The sequence below is a fragment of the Gallinula chloropus genome, assembly GCF_964237585.1.
Source record: "Gallinula chloropus genome assembly, chromosome: 12".
Classification (NCBI taxonomy): Eukaryota; Metazoa; Chordata; class Aves; order Gruiformes; family Rallidae; genus Gallinula; species Gallinula chloropus.
The window spans coordinates 2,360,803-2,387,680 of record NC_140097.1 but is presented as its reverse complement, the minus strand read 5'-3'; the positions used below and the strand labels follow the sequence as shown (position 1 = coordinate 2,387,680).

At 43.8% G+C, this 26,878-nt stretch overlaps 1 protein-coding gene across 1 annotated transcript in view; it reads left to right on the top strand.

Moving 5' to 3' along the window:
• Nucleotides 1-26,878, top strand: part of LOC311196185 (contactin-4) — a gene marked incomplete at both ends in the record, with an annotated part of 151,234 nt that overhangs the window by 108,727 nt on the left and 15,629 nt on the right. The window contains one exon of the mRNA XM_084269693.1: nt 5,493-5,620. Within this exon, the coding sequence (XP_084125819.1) occupies nt 5,493-5,620 (128 nt within the window). The remainder of the gene's footprint in view (nt 1-5,492; nt 5,621-26,878) is intronic.

Below are 26,878 nucleotides of genomic sequence, written 5' to 3'. Positions count from 1 at the left end.
ACTGATCTGCAGTCTGGTAGCTGTGCTGCTGCCCGTCTGCGTGCCGCGTCCCTGGGGAGCGTAGCCGCTACCCTCGCACACGCAGCCTGCCATATGCACTGCATTTGTAGTCCATTCATATTCACCTGTTTCCATCTGCTGAACAGAGCAATAGAGGGCAAGCTGAGAAGAATATATTGAGGGATACCTGCAGCATCATCTGGCTGGTGCAGATCTTCCGCTGGCGACGTGTGCGCTTTGTGAGTTAGGAAATGATGGGCAGTGAAAAGGGTAGCACGTGGTGCTGTGACTTACCCCCCGCAAAGGCTTCCACCCCAAAGCGTGGCTGAGGTTGAACAACCCTTGGCTCAGTGGTGCTTGTGTTATTTGGTTCCTGGACCCACACAGATTTTCCTTTAATTAAAGAACAGAGCAAGATGTTACAGTAGGTACTGGAAGTCCGAGATTTTTTAGCTATTCTGTCAAAGCAGGAGGTCAGACCTGAGCAGCAGGTTGGAGGCATGCCTTGGTAGATGTGAGTGATGCAGTCAGACACCCAAAGGTCAGATTTCCTTGGAGCTGGGCTGGAGGTAATTACTGATCCTCAGTTTTATGATGTGCTCTGGGAGCCTTACCTTGCCTTGCTCCTTTTCAGTTATCATTTATATTCCAAATAAAGGCTTGATCTCCTTTTCAGAAAGACAGTGATAAAACTTAGTGATCTCAACAGGACGTATTCTATCTCTAAATGCATATGTTACAGGCTGAGAAATATTTATCTGTTCCTGGGAATCCTGCCTGGCCCGTGGGGAATGATGCAGTGAGCTACATGAATCAGATCTATTGTGCTTGGTGTGAGACTGGAGGTAACCTGCTGATGGGCGACTTAACAGATAAAAAATAAGTGCTAATAGATCAATCAGAATGGTTATGCACTGCTGTTTTTTCCTCATACTCTATCAGGTCTGCCTGACCTCTTCCAACAGTTGCCAGCAGCTGCTGGAGACCATGCAGGTCAGCATTGTTGTACTGGTCCAGGCAGCTGGCCCTGCTGAGGTGGCTGTGGTGCTAAGGTGTGGGGTCTTTCTGGGTAGGTTGGGGATCTGTGAGGAGCAGCAGAGCCCTGCATAGCCGAAGCATGCACTCAGATATTTTTCATCCATAAAGACGTGTCTTTCTAACTCCTGTAGTTTTCAGGATTTGCACCAACCCAAGAGACAAACCCCTTGAGACATCTGCTGTGCCTATGGAGCCAGCAAAGGGCATGAGTAGTCATCGGGCACGTAACATCCCCAGGAAGCTGCAATGGAAACCTTTGGAAAAGGCTTCTTTAGGGGAATGCAAAGTGTTCAGCTTGCAATTTCGGTGCTTGCTGCTGCAGTAGCAAAACAAAAAACAAACCAAAAGCAAGGAAGCTGTTGAAGAATGTTTTCAGCATTTTTAAAGGTCCTGTGTCCTCAGAAGAGTTTTGATCAAAATACTGACAAGGTCAGTTCTTCCTAGGGTAGAACCTGAACCTTGGGTTTAGGAAACAAACAATCCTTTTATCTCCTGATTTCAGATGTCTCTGCTCTCTGTGGACCTGACATCTCCAGCTGACAACACAGACCAACAGAATCTCTCTTACAAATGCTGTGTTTAAAATAGATGACCTTTCTTTATGTAACGATGCTAAACTATCTTATATCTTTCTCTCTTTTTCATCCAAATGGGTATTTTGCTTGCCTTTGGTTTTTCTCTGATATAAGCAGTGTCCATGAGCTAGGTTATTAGCAGAGCTGTTGCGTTAACCTGTACAAGGAGAGATTTACACTGTGAGGTGTTGTTACTACCGTTGTGGTTGGTTGTGTCAGGGAACCCCAAACACTCAACAGCATCTTTTTTGAGCTCGTTGTGGTTTAGAGAGGTGCACACTCAGCAGTCAGCTATCTGTTAAGTAATGCACATGTTTATTGGAAATGGGAGTTATTTTATGTCTTGCTAGCAATCTTACTGGGAAACATTCTGGGGGTGTATTTCAGAAGAGGAAGAAAGGGTACTGAGCAGAGCTTCATTTGATCTGAACTTTGTGTCTTGGAAGAAATTCATCAACCAAACTGCTGGAAGTGGTTGATGAAGGGATGCTGGCTTTCGAGCCAATTAGCAGTTTGAGAACCTTCAGAGGCCCGAAATGAGCCTCTCCTCTCGTTTAGTGCCGATGTGTCTGCGAAGAAAATTTGTGGATTAGCAGAATTGGTGAGAGTCCTTCCTACTTTGTCAACTAACTGTAACAAACTTCAAAGTGTTAAAATAATTACTTGTTAACTTCCAGCACGCTGGATTCAAATTAGAGGACAAAGCGTTCAGGGTAGAAAAGCACCTTCAGCAAAAAAGAGCCACATAACCATAAGGCCTCCTAATCAATGAGTCACAGGGAGGTTTTAATGGTCTGATTTATTTTTTTAAAAAAGGAAAATTTAGTTAACTTGCACAATTATTTGTCAGTTTTAATGCTGGTCATTTACAGGAGTGTGCAGGGAATTACTTAGTTGCCAGTGGAGAATTAAATGTGCCTGGAGAGTCTCCAGGGAATGGGTTTGGCCAGCTCATGTAAGTCTCACCTGAACTCTTTGTAGCCCTTAGCAGAGTTAAAGGATGCTCAGACTGTGAATCCAGATGACTGTGGCTTTCAGCTTCGAAATGAAAGGAGATGAAGATGGCACTGACTCCCTGAGATGTGCCAAAGCCAACGGGGCGTCAACTGTCCTCACCCAAAGGACATCTCTAAAGTGATCCAGGCTACATTAACTGCAAACCAAATTCACATTGGGAATAAAGATGACTTAGAAGGAAACTGACAGCATGACCAAGAGACAGAAGGAGGCATTAGAACTTGAAATTAAAGCTGGGTTCATCAACAGGTATAATTAAAACAATCTATGGAAGAGACGATCCAGTAAACAGGCTTCCATCACTAGGCTAAAAATAAAACATAAATATATAAAAATAAAATCTCAGTTGTAGAGAAATAGTCTAAACCATCACTTTTTTCTGTATTTCTTGGGATGGCAAAAACGCCGTGGGAGTGAGTGCAGCGCCTGGCAGGGGCAGTGCTGGAGCCGGGTGGTCCTTCCTGAGCTGGAGCATATTGCTGAGCTTGTTCTGTCATTGCTATTGATTTGAATTCTAATGCATGCCAAGGGCACCTTCAGCTTTCAGAAAGGCACTATTGTTTCCGAAGGCCTGAAATTGATAACAGCAGTAAATAAATTCCTTGGGAGCTCCTGGTGCTGCTGCTGCCCAGGCTCCTGCACTGGAGGCCAGCGTGGCAAGTCCTGTGCTCCAGTGCACGTTTAATGTAATACGTGCATTGATTTGTGCTAACATAGTAGTGGAGATAAGAGACAAGTAGCTATATACTACTCTCTTCCAATTATTGAGCTGGAGCAACTGCTACAGAAGCAAATATATGGCACTGGACTCCCACAAAAATAAATTACAGTAGTGAATGCTACTGACTGCAACAATTTGGAGACCTATAAGCCAGTTGAGAAACTTCTATTAATAATGCTGCTACTGATGTGTGAAATACAACCTCTGTCCCTGGTCTCTGCCAGCTGGCCTGTGTGTTGTCATGCTGCTGCAAGAGCAGGTCAGGGAGAGGCTAGCCAGGCCACGGATCTGCTGCTGCTGTTGGAGCATCTCGTGCTACCTCCTTCCTCCCCGCTCAGTGCCGTCATCCTAAAGACACCTGAATTGTCCCAGGTTTTGAAGCCTGTGGGCTGAGTAGCCAGTGTGAGCCCATCAAGAGAGCACAGCACCAGCTTCCTTGTGATGTCTGCTGAGCCTCGCTGCAGACCATGTTCAGCCTGGTGCCTGCAGCCAACAGCAGCCTGGGGAGCCCCGTGGCTGCTGTGGGCAGATGTGGTGTCCTTCTGCTTGTGTTTGGGCTGTGTGTCACACTGGTTCTTTATTCATCAGCCTCAGTGCTGCCCCGTGGCTGCACGAAAAGGCTCGTGCCATTTCCTGTGCTCTGTTTCTTGGAGCCCTCTCAGGTGGGTGGTGCTGTCTGAGCTCTTCTGCAAGTGTTGTTTGCCATGTTTCTCTCTTCCTGATTTCTCAATCCAGTTGTGCAGAGCTTGAATGGCATTAAGGATGCAGGAAGGCTTCTGCATTTTCTTTCAAATTAGATTGGGAAGGAGCAGAGCGGGACAAGTCAGGACTCAATAGAAGATTTTCAGTGCAGGTCTCAAAGTGGCTGAAGGGGAGAAGGCAGATTGGGCTGGCAGACACAATTCTGAGCAGCCAACCCAGTGTTTTGCTAAAAGAGGCAATAGGAGGCTGGGGGAAAGGTTTTCCTGGAGTCTCCTTAGATTATACCTCTGCAGGGCATGAGACATTTATGGTTCAATGGGATTTACTGGGCAGGATCAGGTTTTCCATTTTCAGTGACTTAAAGTAGAGGAAAAGGGAACAGGAGACAAAGCTAATTGCAAGAGCAGGGCAAGCCTGGAGCACAGCCCTTGTGTAAGAGCAGGGCCAGGGAAGAAGGGAGCATACAAACAGGAGGGGAATCAACTTTTTAAAAGGGTAGATAATGGCAGGACAAGGGGGATGGATTAAAGCTGAAGGAGGGAAGGGTTAGATTAGATATTAGGGGGAAGTTCTTTGCAGAGAGAGTGGTGAGGAGCTGGAACAGGCTGCCCAGAGAGGGGGTGGGTGCCCCATCCCTGGGGGTGTTCAAGACCAGATTGGATGGGGCCCTGGGCAACCTTGTGTAGCTCCAGGCCTGGAGGTTGGTGGTGGCCCTGCCTGTGGCAGGGTGCTTGGAACTCTCTGATCCTTGGGGTCCCTTCCAAGTCAGACAATTCTATGATTCTGTGATACCTGCTCCTGCCATCCAAGAGACGTGTCCTGCTACAGATAATGCTATTTTGACATAGAGTATGTATGTGAGGAAGGAATGGAAATGAAATAGGGTTTTTATATATATTTATTTATTTATTTTTAACCTGCAAGTACAACTGCAGCGAAGCCCCATGGATTGAGTTATAGTGCAGGCAAAGAAGGGAAGCTTGGTAGAGTGGTATCCTTGCTGAAAAACTATTAGCCTCCTTGGAAAAAAACAAACCCAAAAGCAGCAATGAAACACCTGCTTCATTGCATCTGTTCAGCAGAAGCTTTTACATTGTTAAGCAGCGAGCGTGGAGATTTTTAGACATAGCCTGTGTACCACATGTTGTAAGGGTTGTCATGGTGAGTGCTGGATATCAAAGTACAGCCGCATGTAAAACCTATACAAGCTGCTGGTGTGTAAATTAAAGTTGCCCTCAAGTAAAGACACAGGAAACTCATGTAAAAGATGCATTCAGTATTTATGAATTGCGTCCTGAGAGATTTCTGTCAACTACGCTCCCTTTGTAACGGGCAACGGACTGTCTGTTGTTCAAACCATCAAAAATTGATGCACTGGGAAGAGTTTTATGCTAACTGAAAAAAAATACCTAATGTGTTTGTGTCTGTTGCCTTTCCAGAATCACTGTGTTGGATGATGGGAGCCTCCGGATTGTCAACGTCACCAAATCTGATGCGGGAAGTTACACCTGCGTGGCCACAAACCACTTCGGGACAGCGAGCAGCACAGGCAGCTTGGTTGTGAAAGGTAATTGCAGTTTGAATTGCCTCTGAATGATGCTCTGTTCCAGCACCAAAGAGCATCCCAAGCAGCCCCGTGGGTGCTGCACCTTCCATGTTGATGCTGATCAAAGTAGAGACCTGGAGGGGATTAAAGTGTCTTTTGTATCCCAGAAACCTGCTGAGCCTCGTGGGTCGGGGACAAGGGTAAGAGGACGAAGGTGTCTGTGGTCACACTGCTTGATGGTGCTTACAGCAAGTTAATGCATTTCTTTCCATGTGTAGTTTAAAATTATACTGCACATGAGATGGGAACTGTAGTGCAAAGCCAGGTCCCTGCTCAGTATTGTTGTGCAAGTTGTTTCTAGCTGTGGCTTGAGAAATACTGGCTGTTGTGGCAGCCAGCTGTGCCTTAGGATGCAGCTTTGCAAAGGACATGGGTAGAGACATAGCATACCTGTGGGCAAGGGCTGCCTTCTGTATGCTGGGGTTAGGTGGTGTCTTTAAAACCATGTCTGAATCTCATTCAACTTCATTTATTCTTGGTATTCTTAAATGGCTATTATCTTTCTAAAAACTCATTAGTCTTCTTGTAGAATGGTGCAAGAGTTTCACCCTTGCACTTCAATGTCATAATTTCTGAAAAGATGAACAAATGCTGCTTCAATTTTGTTACTTCTTAGCAGGGCTGAAGTTCTGCCTGTCAGGAATTCAGTGTTTATTCACGTGTTCAGAATTTTCCTGTCAAGTATATTTTGCAAAAGTGAAAGCTGTAATGCCTGACAAAAACATTTAAAGTGATAAACAATGAGAGACATTGACAAATGTTTTAACTTAATTTTTGGCCTGCTTATGAGTAGTCCAATGTCTGATGAATTATTATAGGCAATGAATATATAGATTATTACACTTCTAATCACTCTCCGTCATCGTCTTATTTGGGGAAAAACCTATATTGGAAAACAAATCAGGAAAGATTGATTGCAAAGCAATAAATCAATCACAAAGCTCTAATGCTGTCAGTTTTAATTCCCTCGTATATTGGCATTGATGGATAGTGTTCGGTTAGAGGCTCCCCCCATCAGTTATTTTTAAGGTATATAGGGAATACTTTAGAATGTTTCAATGCCAGGCTTAGTCCGTGGTTTTTATAGTCTGGACACATGTCAGCAAGTCCTGTCAGGATCGAGCAAGTGCTGGTGAAGCTGGTGAGCCCCCAGTACAGTTACAAACTGGTGGTGATGGTGGTAGAGCAGCAGGTTCTTCCCAGAGCAAAACATTTGCCTCAACCTCTGATACACAGCCAGGTATTTACAGTGAGAAGGGATGTTCCTGGGGTTCCCTTACGCCGAGAGGCCAGCAGGGCAGCCCCAGGGTGGAGGGCTGTGCCATCCCTTCGCATCTCCTGTAATACACTGACACCAGGAGTTCCACAGGTTTGGGTGGTTTTGAATATATTTTGTTACAGTGTTTGCTTGTGCCCATGTCAGTCTCCAGAAACAAAATCAGAGACAGGTGAAGATGAGCGTTGGATCTATATAGGGCTGACTCTGTCTGTTCTTAATCCCTGTTGTCCTAAGGAGGCACCCACAGCAAACTGGTGGGGATGCTGAGGGACCCAAGCGATGCTGAGGGACCTCAAATGTATAAAAGACCTTGTCTGTTATTAAAAGTGTCAATCAGCTACTGTCTGCCCCAGAGGAAACCTGGAGAGAGAAGCAGTAATGTCCACAGCCCAGGCATCCTTCCCCGGGCTCTGTGGGGATGGCAGGAGAAGGGCGTGTGGGTGCCAGGAGGTACCAGCTCTTCCTACCCTGGCTGAGGTCCTCCTGCGTCCCCGAGGCACTGAAGGCTTGAATCAGGCTCTGCAGTGCAGGGAGCACTTGTATCACCATAAAAAAAGCCAGTCATTGAAAGCAGGACCATGTTTTGTTTCTATTACCAAAGAGCCCTGTGTCTGTAGCTCATGGCTCATCCTTTCTTCCTCGCAGCACCCAAGGAATAGCCCATAACCCCAAGCAGAACAGTCAGCAGCTATTGTACCTGCTCCTTGGGTTCACGGGGTTTAGGAATCACTTTTCTTTGCAGAAAGGTTATAAAGGATTAGCAAGTACTTTTTTTCTCCCTCGGTGCTCCGTTCTGACTCCATTCCATTAGCATTAATGGGAGTGACACATGTGCATGAAGCAGAGAATAAACTCTTAAGCCCGAGATGTGGATATTAACAGCAAACTGAGAAATGCAATTTCAAAGTCTACCCCATAAAAAGTGGAAAAGAGCAGAGACTATTCTGAACTCCAAATGAACTGTGTAAAATACTGTATTTTATACTGAAATGCTTGAGTTTCTCTGCTCTAAGTTAAACACTGGCAAGTTTTGACAGAAATAAGACTGAATACCTCATTTTAACTCACTTTTGTGGTCTACAAAAAGACTAATTTATCAGTTGATGAGTTTTTTGACCTTAAGAGATGCTTATATTCTTTTATAACTCATGTCATTGAGTAAAAAACTGTGAAGGTCAAAGGACATTTTTTTCTAACCTTCCTGTGTTCTGCCATTAATATTGCAGGTTCTCTTTTTTTTTCCTCCTTTTCTTTTAATTTTCCTTCCCTCTCGAGGAGAGATGCTGACAGTGTCAAAGACAGCGTAGGTAAGGATGGGAGGAGGAGGAGAATATCTGTTGCACCAGAACCAAGGAGCTTAAAATAAATCTCTGGCAAACAACCAGAGAGGGATGAATAAATATTCATATTATGCATGAGTAGACAGCTTAAAAAATATGAAATTCTGACGGGTGCCCATAGGGCTGTGTATTAACATGCTGTTGTCAGAACTGGTGAACCTCGGTGGTTTCCCAAACCAGGGAGATTGTGGCTTGGGTTTGTTCTCTTGGTCGGTGCTGAATGAGCACTGCTCTGACCTCCAAGACCTGAAATCTTGCAAACTTGCATGTACAGTTTGACCTTTAAATTAGAAAATCAGGATTGAATTTGTACAGATGGAGGAGAATCCCACAGACTGTGTTCAGAGCTGTGTAAAGCATGGCGTGTGTTTACATCTCATATATAAATATTAATTTTCCTTCTTTTTTATTCCTTTTTTTCCCTGGACTTGGGGCTAAATGTTCGATTCTTCCAACTCACAGAAAGACTACAGAGTTTCTCAGTGCTGGGGATTAAGTGACAAACAGCATAAACAGGCGTAGGCTGTACAATGTGAGTTTATTTGTATTCAGTGCAGTGACAGAGCTGTTGGAGTGAGTCCAGAGGAGGCCACGAAGATGACCAAGGGGCTGGAGCACCTCTCCTGTGGAGACAGGCTGAGAGAGTTGGGCTTGTTCAGCCTGGAGAAGAGAAGGCTCCAGGGAGAGCTAATTGTGATGCACCAACAGTTAAAGGGGTCCTACAGGAACGTGGGAGAGGGACTGGTCACCAGGGAGTGCAGGGACAGGACAAGGGGAGATGGCTTCAAGCTGAACAAAGGCAGGGTTAGGTTAAATTTTAGGAAGGAATTCTTTACTCTGAGGGTGGGGAGGCCCTGGAACAGGGTGCCCAGCGTCCCATCCCTGGCAGTGTTCAAGGCCAGGTTGGATGGGGCTTTGGGCATGCTGGGCTAGTGAGGGTGTCCCTGCCCATGGCAGGGGGTTGGAACTAGATCTTTGAACCCCTTCCAACCCAAAGCCTTCTGTGATTCTATGACATAGATTGGCTGATACAGCAGCAGCTCTGAAATAGGAAACTAATTTCAAGCCATAGTAATAAAGCTCTGGGTACAGGCAGTGTGAGGAGAGGCTCCTGCACTAACATCCTTGCTTGTGCAATACCCGAGACCCAGATGAAGTTTCTCTGGCAGCATTAGGTATGGAGGAAGCAGTGAAAAGGAACTAATGCCAGGAGTGCAGATGATGACAGTGCATCGCTACAGTTTCCTTCACAGTATAAGAAAATCCTTGTCATGTGGCTTCTTTCCACTGCTGCTGCTTCTGTCCTGGGACCTGTATGGAGGGGAACTGGCCTTGGAGGAGAGGTGGCAGGGATTGTGCTGCAGCGGAGATGCTTTTGGCTTTCAGAGCACTCCAGCCTGCCCGAAGCAGCTTTTCATACCATTTATTATCCAGTTGTCTTTGATTGCAGAGCAGGTTGTTTCAGGCCTTTCCAGATCCCTTATCTCTGTGGTTTAATGGACAGAAACTGTATGTGAATGTTGTCAGAGTCTTCACGTTTCTGTTCTTTACAGGACGTTCAGCAGTTCTGGTCACAGTGTTGCATCTCTGACAAGGGCATCTCCAATGACTTTATTTGCCTGTTTCATTATGATGCACCTTTAACATTTCCCTACTGCCATTAGCTTGTCTCGTTTGGACTATCACGGAAGGGCTCGAGGCAGTAAAACCAAGAGAACTTTTGTTAGCTGGTATCCATAGCACTTTAGCAGAAAAAGAATACAAAGATAATGTCAGTAGGTTATTTCTTCCTCACGCTTGAATAGACTGATAGTCTTGATTTTGTCCAGCACAGTGATCCAAATTATTTTCTATAAAATTGCATATTTTCTATTCCAAGCCCAGTCCTTTGTGTGAACATTGAATCGGGCTACTGCATTTAAAATTGAAACGATTGATTAAATACTGTAAATTCTGGCCCTTCAAATGTTATTGCCCTTAAACCTGCCATTGTTATGGTGTTATTCCGGTCCTTTGAAAGTAGCTGGGCTCTTAGTTGAGAGGCAGCACTGCTGATCAGCACAGGCACGGTGTAAAACCAGCAGTGGTGGGATGCGATGGTCTTCCTCTTCCTTCTGGCCATCGGTGGTGGTCACTGGTTAACACTCCAATCAGCACTGAACTGCATTCTTTGGACAAATGTCTTGTGCTTGCTTTGCACTGGCTTTATACTGCAATGGACTGTCTTAGTAGATAGGGAATAACCAGTTTTAGTAGATAAGGAATAACCATGTTTCATCTTCAGTGTGTTAATATTGTGCTGCCCATAAAGAACTGAAAAGCGTTTGGTTCTCCAGCCTCACAGGTACAGACCAGTAGACAGACATCACTCTCTACTGGCTGACCATCTGTCTGCCTTTGCATGCTGCAGGGGTTTTGTTTTGAACGTGGTGCAGGGTTTCTTTGGGTTATTTGTGGCTTCATTTCCACGTAATACAGTAAGCTGGCATGTGCTAACGATCCCACGTGCCATCAAAGAGAATTGCTTGTGCATCCTTCTCTGTGCATAATGTTCTCCCATTGGGCCAAGGTGACTTGGACACCTTAGTGCTCATCAGCCTTCTGAGGCTGAGCTGTGTGGAGGCTGTCGCAGGTCATGTAGAGCCAACAGTGAAACATCATCTATTGCACTCCACAGGAGTGGAGCTTCAGTTGTTTGTTTCAGCCTTTGAAGATGTCATCATAAACCCCCATAACTGTGTTAATGACAACTAGGTGTAAGACCTTCAGTTTGATACTTTGTTTCAAATGTATTACTTGTTTATAAATTTAAGGACCCAGACTTTTCACTTAATCCCATGTTTATGTTAAGGTAGAGTAAAGAATACAGCCAGAAAATAGAACAAAATCAGGTGGAGAATCATACAGTCTGAATATCTTTCGTGGGTTTTCAGGGAATTATTTTATTCTCTTGGAAATATTTACACATATCATGATACCAGGGGGTTTTGTTGGATTTTGATAGATAAACTCAGGGTGTTATTATACGAGTTTTCTATTGCAGTTCTTTGTTTCTCACAAAATTCTTTCCATCCTTAGGGTAGTGCATGGGTCTGTATCTTGTTTTGTACTTAAAAATAATTTATTACCTGTTATCACAGATACTGGTTCTGTGTAACAGAGTTTGTATGGCTGTTGTTTAGCATCTGCTTTGGCTTCATTGCCGGCCTTAGATCTAAGGTGATGGGCATTTCGCGGGACCTGCCTACAACTGAGCTCGTTCCTGATAGTGCCATTACTGACTCCATCAGTAATCTGGTGGTGTTTAATGCACCTGATTTTCTCCTACACAAAAATACATACAGCTCTTTCAAAATGTACTTACCAACCCCTGCAGAGGTGTTGGGTGCATTAACCAAGTGTCTCTCCTTGTCAGGGTACACTCTGAGTGGGTCTGGCTGGAGAAACAATGGTTTGGTTTGGCTGCTGGGTGAAATGCTTATCTGTCAGCAAGGAGTGGGTGTGTTCTCATGAGTGCCCCTTTCTTTGGCTTGTGTTTTTTTAATAAGTGAATGCACTTAACTCTAGTTTGAATTTTACCAGCTGTTTGCATGTATGTCCTGACTACTGAGTACCTGGGGTACCTGTTGCTTGTGGTGGGGGCTTAGCTTCATTCCCAAGAGGAAGAGTAAACCAAACATTAAGATTAAGGCTTTTTTACATTAACCAGGGGAATAATACCGCAGATATTTCAATCTCTTGACCCCTTTAAGCACTATCTACATTACCAGAAACCCTCCTCTATATCTCCCTGATTTTCCCCCCCCATCAGATACATTGCTGCTTCTGTGCTCATATGGAAAGCTGTCCCAGAAAGCTATTGCAGGCATTTTCCATACCACCCATCCATATGTCGTGGGCTTAGCAGCTAGTCATTTCGAAACATAAATAGCTCCTGCATCACTCTTTGTGAGGTCTGTCTTGATCCAGTGGTGGTGACGGTCATGCAAGGTCTTGATTCTTCTTCCCTCACAGTTCAATTCGATCTCATTTAAATTCATGTTGGTTATGCCTCAACCCCTATGAAAGGGCCCAGTTAAATCACACCTGGTGTTGAAAGCACGAAATATAATTTCAAAAAAGAGAGGCAAAGTTTAAAGTAATAATCCCAGAGCAGCACTTTGGGGCTGACCATATTTTATGGGCTTTTTATAATTATGCTGATGGAGGTGAGTGTTCAGTTGGTATCAAAGCCAAGATCTTGTACAAAGACTCAGAACTCTGAAAAAGTCAAAAGGAGTTTTACTGTTGCTAAAGGTTTATTTGAGTAGTTGCTGGGCAGGGTTTTTATGTGTAGTCCAGACATGAATAAATATTCCTTATCAGGCATAACAAATTGTTTTTTTAAAATTTCAGGGAGAAAAAGGTCAATTTACAGTATGAACTGTTGTTCTCCTGAATCTCTAAATCAGGATTTTGTTGGCAAAAAAAGGATTAGAGTGAGCCATAGAGATATGTAGGCATGGATTTATTCATGAGTATGTTTTGCTGTATTCTCATGTACAGGAAATAAAACTTACTGCTAAGTTTGAGAATCTGTCTTAACTTTAACTCACGGCCAGCAGCACATGCTTGATTTTAACAATTGACAATGAAAGCAATAATCTTTGGCTATAAAATTGTGCAGGAACATATTCAGCTCTAATTGGACTATTTCCACTGACACCAATTATTTCTAGGACACAATTACGGGTCTTTTGCTAGGTTTGAGTAAAATTATGACCCAAAGCACTGGATGAAAGGCACAATTATAAATGAGAGAGCTGTGCATCCCCCACATCCCCTCAACCGTGATAGCCCCGATGCTTCAGGCTGCACTTTACTGGATCTTCTTAATGAACCCTGGGTGGAAAAACTTCAAGCAGAAGCTGGTGATGGGGCTGGTACCCAGTGGATGCTTCAAGGTCCCTGCCACTTTTAAGGAGCTCTTCTCCATATGGCACTTCAAACACAAGATTTAATCTGGGTGTTTTATAGTTTCAGGCAACTAATGTTAATTGTTTCCAACTGCAAACCGTGGTCAAGGTGGTTATATGATGCCTATCCAGGTTGCCTTCTGGGTCTCTAAGGAGCTCACCTTCATGTTTCAGAGCTGGCAGCTGCGTCTCTGCACATGGTACACCTGAGTCTGGAAAACATGTGGGTTTTCTCCCAGCTCCATTCAGGTGAGAACCTGAGGTCATGAGAAAAATCAAGTCAGCCCCAACGCCCCCCAGGGAAGGTGAAATAGCTGCTCATCATGTCAGCATTTCCATTTTCGTGACAGTTAATTGGAGCAACAAGGGTACTAATCGTTCTGAGATTATAGAAGTGGCAAAATGGGAAGCAGATGCCTTATCTGCCATCGAGCCTTCCAAAAACCACCCCTCCCTGGATCTGCTTTTGATTCCCTTCATGTAAACTTGTCAAAAACAGCAGCCCTGGACCCTTGGCTGCATTGTGTTGGGGAAGGTCAGTGACCTTGACATTGATGAGGATGATAGCAAGCCTCAGAGGGACCAGCCCATGGCTGACCATTCCCATCGACCCTTTTGGGGATGTGTAGTAACACAGCTGCGTGGTCAAACAGTTGAGTGATGCTTAACTCACAACAACTCATGAATGAACAGCACAGCAAGGGCTGTCAGTTTCTTATTTGGAAGAGAAAAAAATACAGATCAGCTGCTAAGGACAAACAGCAAACAAACATGTAAATGAAATAATTGCACAATGCCAATGGTTTGCTCTTTGGGCTAGTTGAATGAAGTAAGTTAGTTGGGCTTTTTTGTTGTAACCACTTACTGATCATAACAAAACTTGTAAACATAATACAACTGTTAAGCTTCATTAAATTTGCAGCAGGCAATTAATTCTTTTTCAGGCAATTCAAAGGGTCTTCTGTAGTAGTGATTCAGTTTAATTGAATATATTACCACAAGCGGACAATAAGAAATATATTGAAGATATCCATCTGGCTTGCACTGAAAACCTTGTGCGCTTCGTTTTCTGGGGCTGTCATGGACCTTTACTAATTGCCTCATTTTGGCTGTTTTACAATCAGTGTGATTTAGCCATTAACATGATAAAAGTCATCTTGTGAAGAGCTTGATATTAAAACGCATAGATCTCCAGCCTATCTCTGTTGCCAGTTTTGGTCTTACCTCTAGTGTTATTAGAGCTATATTTAAAAGCAGAAATACAAATATATTGACTCTTCTAGAGCAGCTTCTCCAGGTACTTTGCCTATCTGATTCTGATGTAGAGAGTGCCAGTCAGTGTGAAATATTTAGTCTGGATAATGGGAAATGGAGCAGATTCCTCCCCCACTTCTATCCCCACCACCTTCTCCTTTCTCCTCTGTGTCTTTCCCAACCCCTGAGCCAACCTTGAGGCACATCAGGGGTCTTAAAAATGGTGACTGCATGGGGAAAGAAGGAAGTCAGGACAAGAACAAGTGGCTGATGCTTATAAACAGACCTGATTCAGCACATAACAGGGAGGGGAAAAATACTACTTTTTTTTTTTTATTTAAAGAAAGTTCAACCATTATGTCTGTATACCCTGCAGGGAGGCAAAAACCCCCGTATTTTTATTAAAATTATTAAACTCGCAATGTATTGCAGGGTCAACATTATTACAACCTCTCCTGCCATAAAAAAGAGTTTAGAGTAATTCCTTAAGAAGCTCAGCTCTTTTGCTTTAGGAATTTTCTTCTCCTCTCCCATAAAAGCAAGAGGTTTGGGAGTTCTCAGTCATCAATAGAAGATCGGGTGGTTTAGCTCATCATTGAAGATCAAATCCATACATCAGCTGAAAGAGGAGATGACCTATAGGTTAAATACAGACTCTTAATGAGATGAAAGCAGGTTAATTAACACTTTTCATCAACTTGCTTCAATTTATTTTAACATGATCCATTTCAGAAAGGTTAGAATATTTTTCAGGTTTTGAATACAAATGAAAACCCAACATAGTTAAAAGGAAACCATAGGGCAGGGCCTCCGGATAGGTGCTTTAATCAAAATAAATGCAGTGTATTTGATTAAAGTGTGCGTTTAATAAATGCAGTGTGTGTGTTTATGGATGTGATGGTATAGAAAACATAAGTAACCAACTATTTTATCCCACAGTTAATTTTGTAAGTGAAGATTAGCCAGCTAACTGTGAGTTACTGTCAGTCCAGTGATGGCTACAAGTTCCTAAAAAAGGGAATGTGTTTGACTTAACGTTTTCCACATTGGATATAAGGAGCCAAATCTCAGTTCCTGCAGCTTTGTATGTCTTAGTGGAGTTACCAGGAATTTCTGGCAGGGGAAGATCTGTAGTCTTGATGTAAATCCCCTGTCTCTTCTATTCTTTGTTCTAGAAGATATTGCATTGTAAGTCTGCTAGCATTATGAGTTTGATCTTCATCCCTAAGGATGATACAGGATGAACTTCCAGACATGAGTTTCATGGAAATCCTGCAAATCTTAGGTAAAATAGGGTCATAATCTGAGGAAACTGAGATCACTGTGTTATATGGACCAGTTGTGGAAGATCTCCCTAGACCCATTTCTCTCCACACCCAAGGAATTCAGTTGGACTGTGCAGGTAGGGATAGGGGAGACAGTGATCTAAGCATGATGTGTATTGAGACAGTGGCTACCACTCTGTTTTGGGTAAAGATGAAGGAAGCAGTCTGGGAGAGTAAAGGAGGACAGTGATAATGACTCTTATCCCAAGAACTTTATATCCTCGAAAACAGTGACTAAGAACAGCCTGGCCTGAAGGCTATGTTTTTAACATCAAAGGTAGAGAAGAAGTGCTTAGAGAGCACATCTGTCGTAGGAGGGAAAAGTGTTAAGAGTGTCGAAGAGAAGAATCTGGGGCAGGACTTGGGGAAAGATCAATCCTTTTGTGTATTTTCTCAGCAGCACTTTTGGAAGCAGCTTAAGCAGAACCAAACTTCTGAGGTTTTGAGCTGTTGTGACTTTTTCTGCCTGAGTCTAGCTGGATTGCTACCAGGTTACTCAGAATTGCTTATCAGATAATAACAGCCAAGCAGCACATGGATAAAAAGTAGGAGTGGTGGGGTTTGACACATTAGAGAGGAACTAAAGTGCTGCTGAACGATGATGAGGTGGTGCTTGCAAGTGTAGGGACTCCTGGGACCTGATTTTCCCCTTCTGTATTGAAACTTAAGTAAGATTATGTGCAATCCCATAAAAGTGAATATGTAGAGACTAGAGTCCCTTAATCCCAAAAGCGTGATGGCAGAGAGAATTTCATGTCACACACCACCAGGACAGGCTCAGTTCTAGGTGTGCTGTATCCCAGCGTTCAGGCCACTCGTTTGGGAATGAGATATGAATCCGAATGTTCCCGACTCAAAAGCAGGTTGGCTGAAGCTTTGTCACTGAATTGACTTGCCATGGCTTGGGTTGGTTCTCTCTGTCTCCATCACACACACATCTGGGGTATGAATTTCATTGTGTTTGAAGTTTTTAAGTGAAGAGCTGGTGTTCAAAGTTGTAGGTTTTAGTTCTGTGTTTTCTTTTAGCTGCGCTGTGGATGTACCTCAGTAATTATCTTTATTAGAGTTTGTTTAGAAAGTCAGCAGTATTTCACCAATGGAAACTTCAGCTCCTTTCCTAAGTGCACAGTAGGAAATCTCAGTAAAACTCTGAACCTGAGTTCATTAGTGCTGCTAACTAACCTGCTCAGTGCTTTGAAGAGGAGCAACAGCCATCCATGAGTGGGAGCTCCGGGAAGGAATGTTGTAGCCCGTGGCTGAAGCCCTAGCAAAACTCTGTGCTGGGGCTGTGAGGTGGTAGCACTGGCAGGCTGTTTTATCCTTCCTCCCTGTATCTTTGCAAGTTAGAGCTTGGTTCTTGTTTTGAAGCAATTTACATAAGAAAAACTTGTGGTTAATTTGAAGTAAAATGTCGTGTAAATGGGAGAAATGTCAGGGACTCTTAATGATGCTCTATATTGAATGTTTATTCAGTAGCTTCAGGAGCTGAAGACTTTGAGCAATTTATAATGATGAGATGGTCTTACAGGTTATTATTTGCATTCCATATGAGATCCTGCCTCCATTCTGTCCCTTCCCATAACATCAGTGCCAGGACTCAACCAACAGGAGAGCAAGACCCTTTGCAAGAAGGGTTTGCCTTCTCAGTGTGTCACTAATTAATTAGGACATGGAGACACAAGTCCCTTCCTTGCAAGAGATCACAGGACATTGAGAGACCATCTCATCTTCACCAGGGAACAAATTAGAACTCTGTGGCCCAGGAAACTTATTTCCAAGGTTTGTTTTGTTGGTTCTGTTCTTACTGATGCTTGATGTGTTTGGAAATAGATGCTTGGGCTTCAGTCTTCCCCATGGTAGCAATAGAGTTTCAAGAAAAAGTTAAATATCTGCTGTGCACAGTGGTATTAGACAACAAAACAGTTTATAACAAAGGTCTTGTTTCCATTTTATAGGCTGGGTGAATAAGGCAGCAAAGACTTTTAATGACTTGCTCAAGGTCAGACAGAAAGTGAGAACTTGTTTGAATCCCTCACTCCAAGTTCTGTGCTGGACTTCACCCCACAGAGCATCCTTGCCCTTCACTCTGTGCTCTTCCCCCTCTTTTACTTACCTGATTTTCTTTCTGATGGAACTCTGTGAAGCTGAATCGTTCCCATTCAGTTGTGCTTCAAAGCCTAAAGGTTCCAACTAGTGTCCCCAGGCTGGTGTCCTGCCGTGCTGGTCCTGAGCAGGAGCCCCGTGCAAGCCTGGGTGCTGGGGCTGCCCCCCTGCAAACAGGCACTTTCTTAATTTGGCTTAAACTCACAGGTACTTTTTGAAGTGTGTGTTTTCCACAAGTTGGCTTGACTAGGCTTTAACCCCCCGTTATTTATATGCCCAACTCGAGTAAGAATTCAGTGTTAGCATTAACTAGAGGCATCCATTGGCTACTTGAAATAATGCTTTATTTTAAGTTACTTCAATTTTGTTTTCAAATAATTTTAAATAGATGAAAACTGGATGTTACCTATAATAGCATTATTTTTTCTAAATGCTTAGTTTATTAAAAACTTTGACTTTTTTATTTGAAGATGACCTTCTGAGCTGACAAAGGTTTTTTTTGAAACTGAGAATAAACCCTAATAAGTTATTTGCATAATTGATTGTCCTACCTGTCTGCAGATTGTCGTGCCTCATCCCGCCCAATGCAGAACAACTTCTTAATTATGTCTTGTTGTCTGGATGTCATTTCCTGAGGCACTAGAGAAATACCCAGCTTTCTTTTTCATGTAGATTGTAAATAGCTTGGGAATTTTGGATCTTTCTTTTGTGTGGTAGAGTCGTTTCTCTATGGGAGTTACTTGCAAGAACTTCTACTAATTATATTCTAATTATAAAATAGTAGGAGCAGATGTTGCTTTAGAGAAGTACTTGGGTTGAAGGCATTCATGGGAAGGATACAGCAGCCTACCCAGCAGATAAGCTGTTGAATAACAGCGGGAGATAGACACTCAGTGGTGTTTCCTAGTGATGGAAAGCCATGAGTTCCAGTGAGAAACTCTCCAGGTTGTTCTTGGGTCTCTATATTGAGTTCTGTGTTCCAGTGGAGATTCAAACTCTTTAATAAACAAATACATTTGGTACCTACTAAAATTAGTGCATCTTGGTAGTCTGCCTTCTGTGAAGATTTATTTTTTTGAGATCTGCCAAGAGGTGAAGGGAGGAAAGGGAAAAGGAATTGTAACTTAGAAAGGAGGGGACTCAGAGTAAGGGAGTAAGTCCTGGGGGCTCTGTAGAGCTCAACCACAGAGACCTGCAGAACGTGAGGGTTCAGGAAACTGGAAGTGGGAGAGGACATGCTGAACTGGAATGGGTTTGTGTTTTAAAGGTAGGGTTGAGAATTGCTGCTGAATGGCAGGAGCTGGACATTATGAACATCCCTGGTGCTTTTTTCATTGAATAATGAGTGTATAGTCATATTTCATTTAATAATGAGTGTATATTCAGTAGGTCCCAGTTCTTTGCCTTCGTAACCAAGACAGTCACAGTCAGAGGAAATTAATGAAGGTTTAGTAGAGACAAAACTTCCCTGTTCTTCTGTGGATGGAAGAGTTTTCCCTATCCATGCAGAGCAATCCCTCAGGAGACCTTGGGCAAACTAACTTACTGAAATGTTCAGGGTGTTCTGCTGATGTGCAGCAAACACCTCATAGTTTCACATATAACCATTGGTTCTGATACCCAAGTTGTGTTTCAAAGTGCTGGCCTGCTGGTCTCTCCAGTCACTGTTCCTAAGACAAGTCTGACTGGGGCCAGGCAATGAAGTTGGCAGAGCCTGCAAAAAATTGGTTCATGTTCTAAATTCCTTTTTAATGGCAGCAAGACCCTTTAGCCTCATCAAACAGAAGTAAAATCTTAAGTGCTGATCTTATTTTGCAGAAAACGGAAATTCTCAGAAAAAAAAAACAACAAAGAAGAAAATAAGGTTTTTAAGAAAAATCTTAAAACCAAATACAAGAGTGCCTGTGTTGATGTGACCAAATGAAAACGAAAGGTGGTGCTTAAGGAGAGCTGGGGGGGGGTCTGTATTTTTTACTGCAGCACATGATAGCCACAATCCCAAGGTGAAGAATATAGCACCTGAAGTGAGTTAAGGACATCCCTGAACACAGGCCATCATGCAGACATACAGTAATGAAAATTAATTTACTTTGGGTTCTGTGTAGATGGGTACCAGGATGGTACTGTGACATCCTCTGTGTCAGGGTGGGGAGGCTCTGTAGGGAGTGTAGTCTGAACAGAACAGCAAGGAATTGAGTGTTACTGAGAAATAGCTGTATGAATTTTGAGAACTGAGAGTTATTGTGTCTTCCTGTAAATGACATTATTGTATAAAGTGGTATTTATACAGATACCTGTGTTGCAGCATGTGTATGGGCTTTACTGACTGGGGAGAATGTATTGATACAGGACTCTAGTGCAAAGATTTATTTTCACCAAGTTAAAACTCGCTGAGATTGAAGCAGAATAATCTTTAATTTGCCTGTTTTCTTAATGTGAAGTTAATAGTGCAAAATTCCCCTGCTTTCAGAGGTATCCTGGGTGCTCCCATCCAGCTCTCCCTGCCAGCACGAGCGGTGATGTGCTGCATTCACACCAGAGAACACTGAATGTGTGTTGGGCTGGGTGATAAATGACCTGTACGCCAACACTCGCTTATCCCAAGACATTCGTGACACATGCAAGCCTTGATCTGGGTGACATTAAGGAAGGGTAAGCTGTGGATCATTCACTTGGGAAGCTGGAAAGTCCAGCTGGTGATTTTCATGCTGTTCTCTTAAGTTTGACAGCTCAAGAGGCATCTGTTTCTAATGACTCTTAATTTGGGATTTATTCTTGCATGTCAGCTAATTCCTAACATCTTGGTCCTGATAAGCAGGGAGTAGGTAACAGACAGAGAATTTGGATAGGAAAGACATAAAACACAGACCATACCATAAAAATACAGAGGCTGTGCCAGTCACTTCCTAATTTTGCAGTTTGAATGCCTGCATGTCAGCATTGCTGCTCTGTTTCTCTCTGGGGAAATATTATTTATGGTCATTACTATTCAAAACATATTTAAAAGCCCCATGAATCAACCATCTCAGCAGGCTGAACTGTTCAGAGGGGCAGTGTGCTGTTGGCCACCACGCACATGGGCTGCGCAGCAAACACCAGGGCTGTGCACAATTACCTGTGCCTTGTGTTACGAGGAGAACAGTGATTGATCCTTGAGTGACTTGCAATTTATCAAAGATTAGATATGATTTCTCCTGTATCTGATTAACCTTCTCTGTAAGATGGCCATCATTTTTGCAATGACAGTAGATTATTCCATACTTGAAAAGACGGATATCAGCTAGTTGCAATCAATAGCCCACAAAAGGTGACACCCTGAATTCCCTGGCTTATCTGTAAAGTGTGTCACAAACGGTTCAATCGTTTGTCAAATACACCGATTTCATTTAAGGCACCCCTGAAGTGAAGTGGCTTTTATTTTAGCCTGAAATGCAAGGAGATAGAGATGGGATGTTTGGGCTTTGTGGTGTAATCAGGCACCGTTGCATGCTGCTATAAAGAGCAAGTACACATTTCTGTGAGTGACAGATTTGATTGTCATTTCCAGACCCCATTATGTATGATTTTCTTTGTCACAATTGTATGGAGAGAGCTTGATTTGATAAGATTGCATTGCACTAGGTAAAATGGAGGTTAAAATGAAGTATTGTGCCCTCTTGTTATTTAAGTAACACTCTCTGTACTCTCGGTGGAGTGGATATATTTTCATATATTTTGTCTCTGAATTTGCTGTAATGGCACATCCCTCCCCAGTATCCTTTGATGCGATTCCATTCTTAATGTGTTTTCAGATTTAAATTAACCTTCATTTATTATTCAGCTGCACAAAGAATACATATTTGAGTATGCAGAAATGCAATCCCTTGATTGACTGCCTGGTCCCTGTCTGGGAGGTGGGAGGCATCAATTCCTGGGAGGGAGGCTCTTACATCAAGTTTAGACAGTTTTCAATCTGTGGGAAGCTCTTTTTTCAGTGCTGGCTTAAGAAATATGTTAATAACTTGTACCTCGACTGCAGCTCAGCTCTGAACGAAGCTGAGAAAGGAAGCTGCCAGTCTTGAGAGGGAATCTTCAGCAGCTGGATGGGCAGGTTACGTAGGAGTGCAGTCACGAGGAACAGCATCCCTGCTCTCCTCCTGAAAACCCCTTGCTCACACTGACAGCAGAGGCTGCCTAAGAGAAAGGGGACACGCTGAAGCACCTGTATAAAATAATTGCACACCCCCCATGTCTCTCTGGCTCTGATATGATGAGGTTTAAGTCAGGTAAACTGCACTATAAGGATCCTCTTTCAGGAAAGCAATTTTAGCAATTTTAGCATGCCCTAAATGCCCAGCTCGACCAAGTGTATTGCTGACTCAGAGGCTCTGCTCTCGCAGGGAAGGTCAGATGTTCCACCCCCCCTTCCTTAATCCCTGTTAAACACGTGGCCATGTATCACTGCCTCCCTTGCCAAAGGGCTGCACTGCCTGATTACGTGGGAAGATCTCGCCCGCTACCCACATAGATCTCTCAAATCAGAGCAGTGACCACAGTCCTGGGCCTAATTTCCCTTTTCTGAACTGACAGCATTCCTTTTGCTTTTAATAAGATTACATTTCATTAGGCTGGGCTGCCGTAGTGCTCACCAGAGGATACTGTAAGTGCTGCAAAATTTCCAGGTAAGGAATGTGCCGTATGAAGCGGCTCCTTGTCTTGTGGGAGCACAGGTGTAGCAGCTGATTGTATGGAACAGAGGAGTTATATTGGCGTAAGAGCCACGTGCCTGCTCCTGGAAGCATCTATGTGACTCACCACAGCTCCTGGCTGTGCCACTGTGAAGGCTGAATTTTGTAAATTCTTTTTTTTGTTAATTTTGGCCATGCCCCATAAAGTACTGAACCAATCTATTCAGATAGCTGTAGTTTGCTGTGATAATTCATACTGTGTTTTGTTGTTCACTGGTTTATTAATCTCCTTAGTTCGGGGTCATATTTTCCTCTCTTCAGAGTTTCTTATAGTGCCTCAAGATGCCCAGAGCACCAAGAGCTGCCAGCAGCTTAATCAGTCATCGAGTCTTGGATAAAGATGCCCCAGGATCCCTGGCAGGGCTCAAGGCCAGGTTGGATGGGGCTTTGGGCTGGTGGGGGTGTCCCTGCCCATGGCAGGGGGTGGGACTAGGTGGCATTTGAGGTTATTAGATGATGAACATTTCATTCATAAATAGAAGAGAAACAAACATCAGAGCACATTTTGAGTATTGATGTATTGGACTTTAATTCTATGGCTGTTCATAGAAAACAGATGATTCTACTTCCAAGATTGATTTTTATTATCTCCAGACATGATTTGCCTTGAAATCAATACAATAATACAAAATATGATTGCAAATAGAGGACGTTGATCTACAACGTATTTATCAGCTCCCTCTGGTAAGAAAAAAAACCCAAAGTGAAAATAGTAAACGTGCTGCTATTCTAGAAGGGGAAAAAGTGAATCCCAAATATTCAACTTAGAGTTTGGCTACAAGAAAAACCTATTTTAAAATCTTGTATGTGAGTATGATTTATACAGATAAGGAAAAAATGTAGCTGGATCCTTAACACTGTAACGCTAATGGCTGTTTAAGAGAGTTAGGTAATTAGGTGGTTAATCAAACTTGAAAACACTGCTTAGGTCCATGTAAGGAATATAAGCAATATGAATGGAAATGCAGCCCAAGGAAAAGCAGTGCTCTGTCCCTTCTCTTTGGCGTTGGACACAGCCCTGTGTGCTTGGCATCGCTTCCCTTTGTCTTAGTAGCTTGTTTGAAGCATCTGGTAATTGAACATAAACTCCTGCACTTGAGCGTTCATGCTTGAACCTGGAATTACCTTGTCACCCACACTGGCTCTCATTAAACAGCTAGCAGATGCCCTGGCACGCTGCTGTCATGGTACATGATGCAGAGAGTCAGCACCTCATGTGCTGAAATGGCTTTGGTCTGCGTGGTGCCCTCTTGTCCAGCCTGGGATGAATGTCCTCAGCAGCAGCCACCCTGGCCATTGAGCTTCTCACTCCTGCTTAACTCAGACATGCCCTCTGAGGAGAAGAGCTGGGACACTAATGTTTTTAGGTACTTGGAGAAAATGTACATATTCCTCAGCAAAAACACCCGCTGCTGGGTATGTGTAGGGGTCTATTTAAAGAACCAGGCCACGTTTCTTCTGTCTGTAAGCAGCAGTTGCAGTTTTCACGAGCTGATTTGTGTCCACTTGCCATACCTTTCCCTCCAAAGCCATGGATACTTACAACATACTCTGCCTATTTAGGCAAAAGAGTGAAGGGAAGAGGGATATATATATATACGCTGCAGACTTTCAGTGAAGAGTCTAAGTTTCCACTAGCCAAACCTAGCAGCATAAACCTGCAAACAAATCTTGAATACAGGGAAATGGGCTGGGCTGGAAGAAGAAAGGGAGGGATAAGTCTTACCAAAATCTTGGAGGATTTCCTTTGCAAGTCAGACAGTCCAAAGGCACCACTGAGTTTGAGGAGAGTTCTGATTTCTCCAGGTTTTCACCCTGGAAAAATATTCAAAACCTGAGTGTTCCCTTCTCTTCATTCTCCTGTGACATCCTCTATGCCAGGACAGATGTCGAAATAAGCATATTATTAATGTTGTTGTTGTACAAGTAGTAGGCACACAGGTTTCAGAAACCAGCATTTGGGATGCTGACATGATCTGGGCTTTGAGTCTGTCTTGGTGATACTCGACTCCACTGATCTGAAGCCAACAACAGGAGCTGTATCTCCTGAGCTTGTCACAGTTCAATCTTTTATCATAGTAAAATACTCCATATTCCTTCTGCAGCCAGGGCTGGCAAAGCATGTCACATTGTTTACTGAGCACTTTGATAGCCTTAAATGAAAGGCACTGTGGTTATTAGCATCACTGAATCCCTTCCCAACAGAGCAGAGCACACAGTCTCACCACCTGAGCCAAACTGGAAATGAGCACGTTTGGAAACGGGATGCCAAGGAGCATCCAGTGCAGACCAATACGCTTGTCTCTAGGTGGAAAAAACCCCTCTGGTCAGTGGAAGTCTTGCTGATGGGCACAATGTCTGTGACGTTGCTTCCTGTCCTCTCCTACCACTCGAAAGGTATTTGTGACAATCACAGAATCACAGATTCTGCTCTGGACTGACCTATATTTTTTTGCAAAAAAAAAATCATTATCTCTGAGTGTCAGTCTCTGACTCATTTTATGTCACTTACATCGTGCCACTGCAGATTGTGTCCCACTGGGCCGTGTCCTCCAGATCAATATGACACCAACACCGCATGGCCTGTGCTGCAGCAACCGAGCGCGGCGACGCAAAGCTGTTTACGCTAAACAAGTAATCCCTCCCAACGGACACCCGATCGATAGGCAGCCAGGGTGGCACGGCTTCCTTCAGGCTGGATAACTGTCACCCTCAGAAGGTACCCGACACGCCTGCAGCCAGCTCGGAAATGCATCGTGGCTTCCCAAAATGAGCCGCGAACGCAGGCAGGACTAACAGCTAATGCCAGGCTCCCTTTCACAGGGATGTGGGCCAAAGCGAAGCAACTACAGCCTTCCTGCAGGTGGGAAGTGATGCCCAGCTCTGTCTCATCTAACAGAGAGAAAGCTAGCAAGAAAACCCCTCTAAAATCTCTTGTACTATAAACCAAATGCATTCACTTGCTCAGAAATACATTAGGTTCTCTGCTGTACGTTGCAGCAATGCAACTGCGGGGTGTAGCGAGGGCGAAAGGAGGTAAGAAAAGCTCAGATAGCCTCCGTGCACACTGCTGGTGAGCCTGGGGCCGGTGGCCCAGGGCTGTCCTGGGCAGCAGCACGGTCTCCTCCAGCTGAGGACTGTCCCCAGGAGCTTTCACACTGCTCAAAACCATCCCATCTCAGACAACAAGCTGCAAGCTGAGCCGCTCTGTGAGCTGCCAGCCTGCCTGGCATGCAGGGAAAAACCGTGTGGAGAACAAACGATGCTGTGCCTGTCACACTACAAGTGTGCTCCTGGAAATGGGAAGAATGGCTGAGAGGGAGCTGCTTTCTGAGCCTTCAGTGACACCTACAGACACAGCCCCTGCCACTCGCAGAGCCTGCAGCCCCCAGCCTGCAGTGCTTGTGCCCTCACCGTGCTCTGCGGGACGGGGTCTCCTCTGATTCTCTGCAGCAAAGCCAAGCCCAGGCCATGATAAATTCGACCACATCAGCTGCCGCCGCATCCGTTGTAGCTACAGGATACCTCCTGAATGTTTGCAGGTATGGTGTAGTTGTTTTTTTCCCCATTTCCTGTTTAAGACTGAAAACCAGATTATTTTCCCTCCTGATGACAGAGGGCTTGTCACCCCTTGAGAGATTCCCGCTGGCGTGCACCGGTCACGTTTTCTCCTCTAAACACTTCTCAGTAATGCCAGACGTGCTTTCTCAGAAGTCATTTTGCTTGGGTTTTGTCTCTTCCTTCTGAAAGGGAGCTGGGATGTGCCAGGTGCTGCTTCCCTCTGTGAAGGGCTCAGAAACTGGCAGGCAGCTGTAAGGGGAGGTGTTACTAACAGGACTCCTGACCCTTCACCTGCAGCTCGATCTTTCAGCCTTATTTTCAAAAATCTCATACACCATAGTGTTTCAAGGGAGAAGATCAGCTCAAAATATCACCAAAATCACTGTTTATTTAATTTTAATTAATTGTCCTTGACATCTAAGGAAAATAACCTGCCCTTGGGGTGACAGGACAGTAACAGAGCATTAAGATCAGCTCTCCTGTAGTATCTGTCTCCCTAATTGCCTCTCTTGCCTTGGAAGTGGGCAGTAAATAAATGAGTAGCTTGCTCAGAAAAAAAAAAACCCAAACCAATCATAGGGGTTTTTTTAATTATTATTTTTGACTTGGATTCTAACCAACATGACTTTGGTATCATTAAAGCACTCGCCCTGGGTTAAACAGTGCCTGATGGTA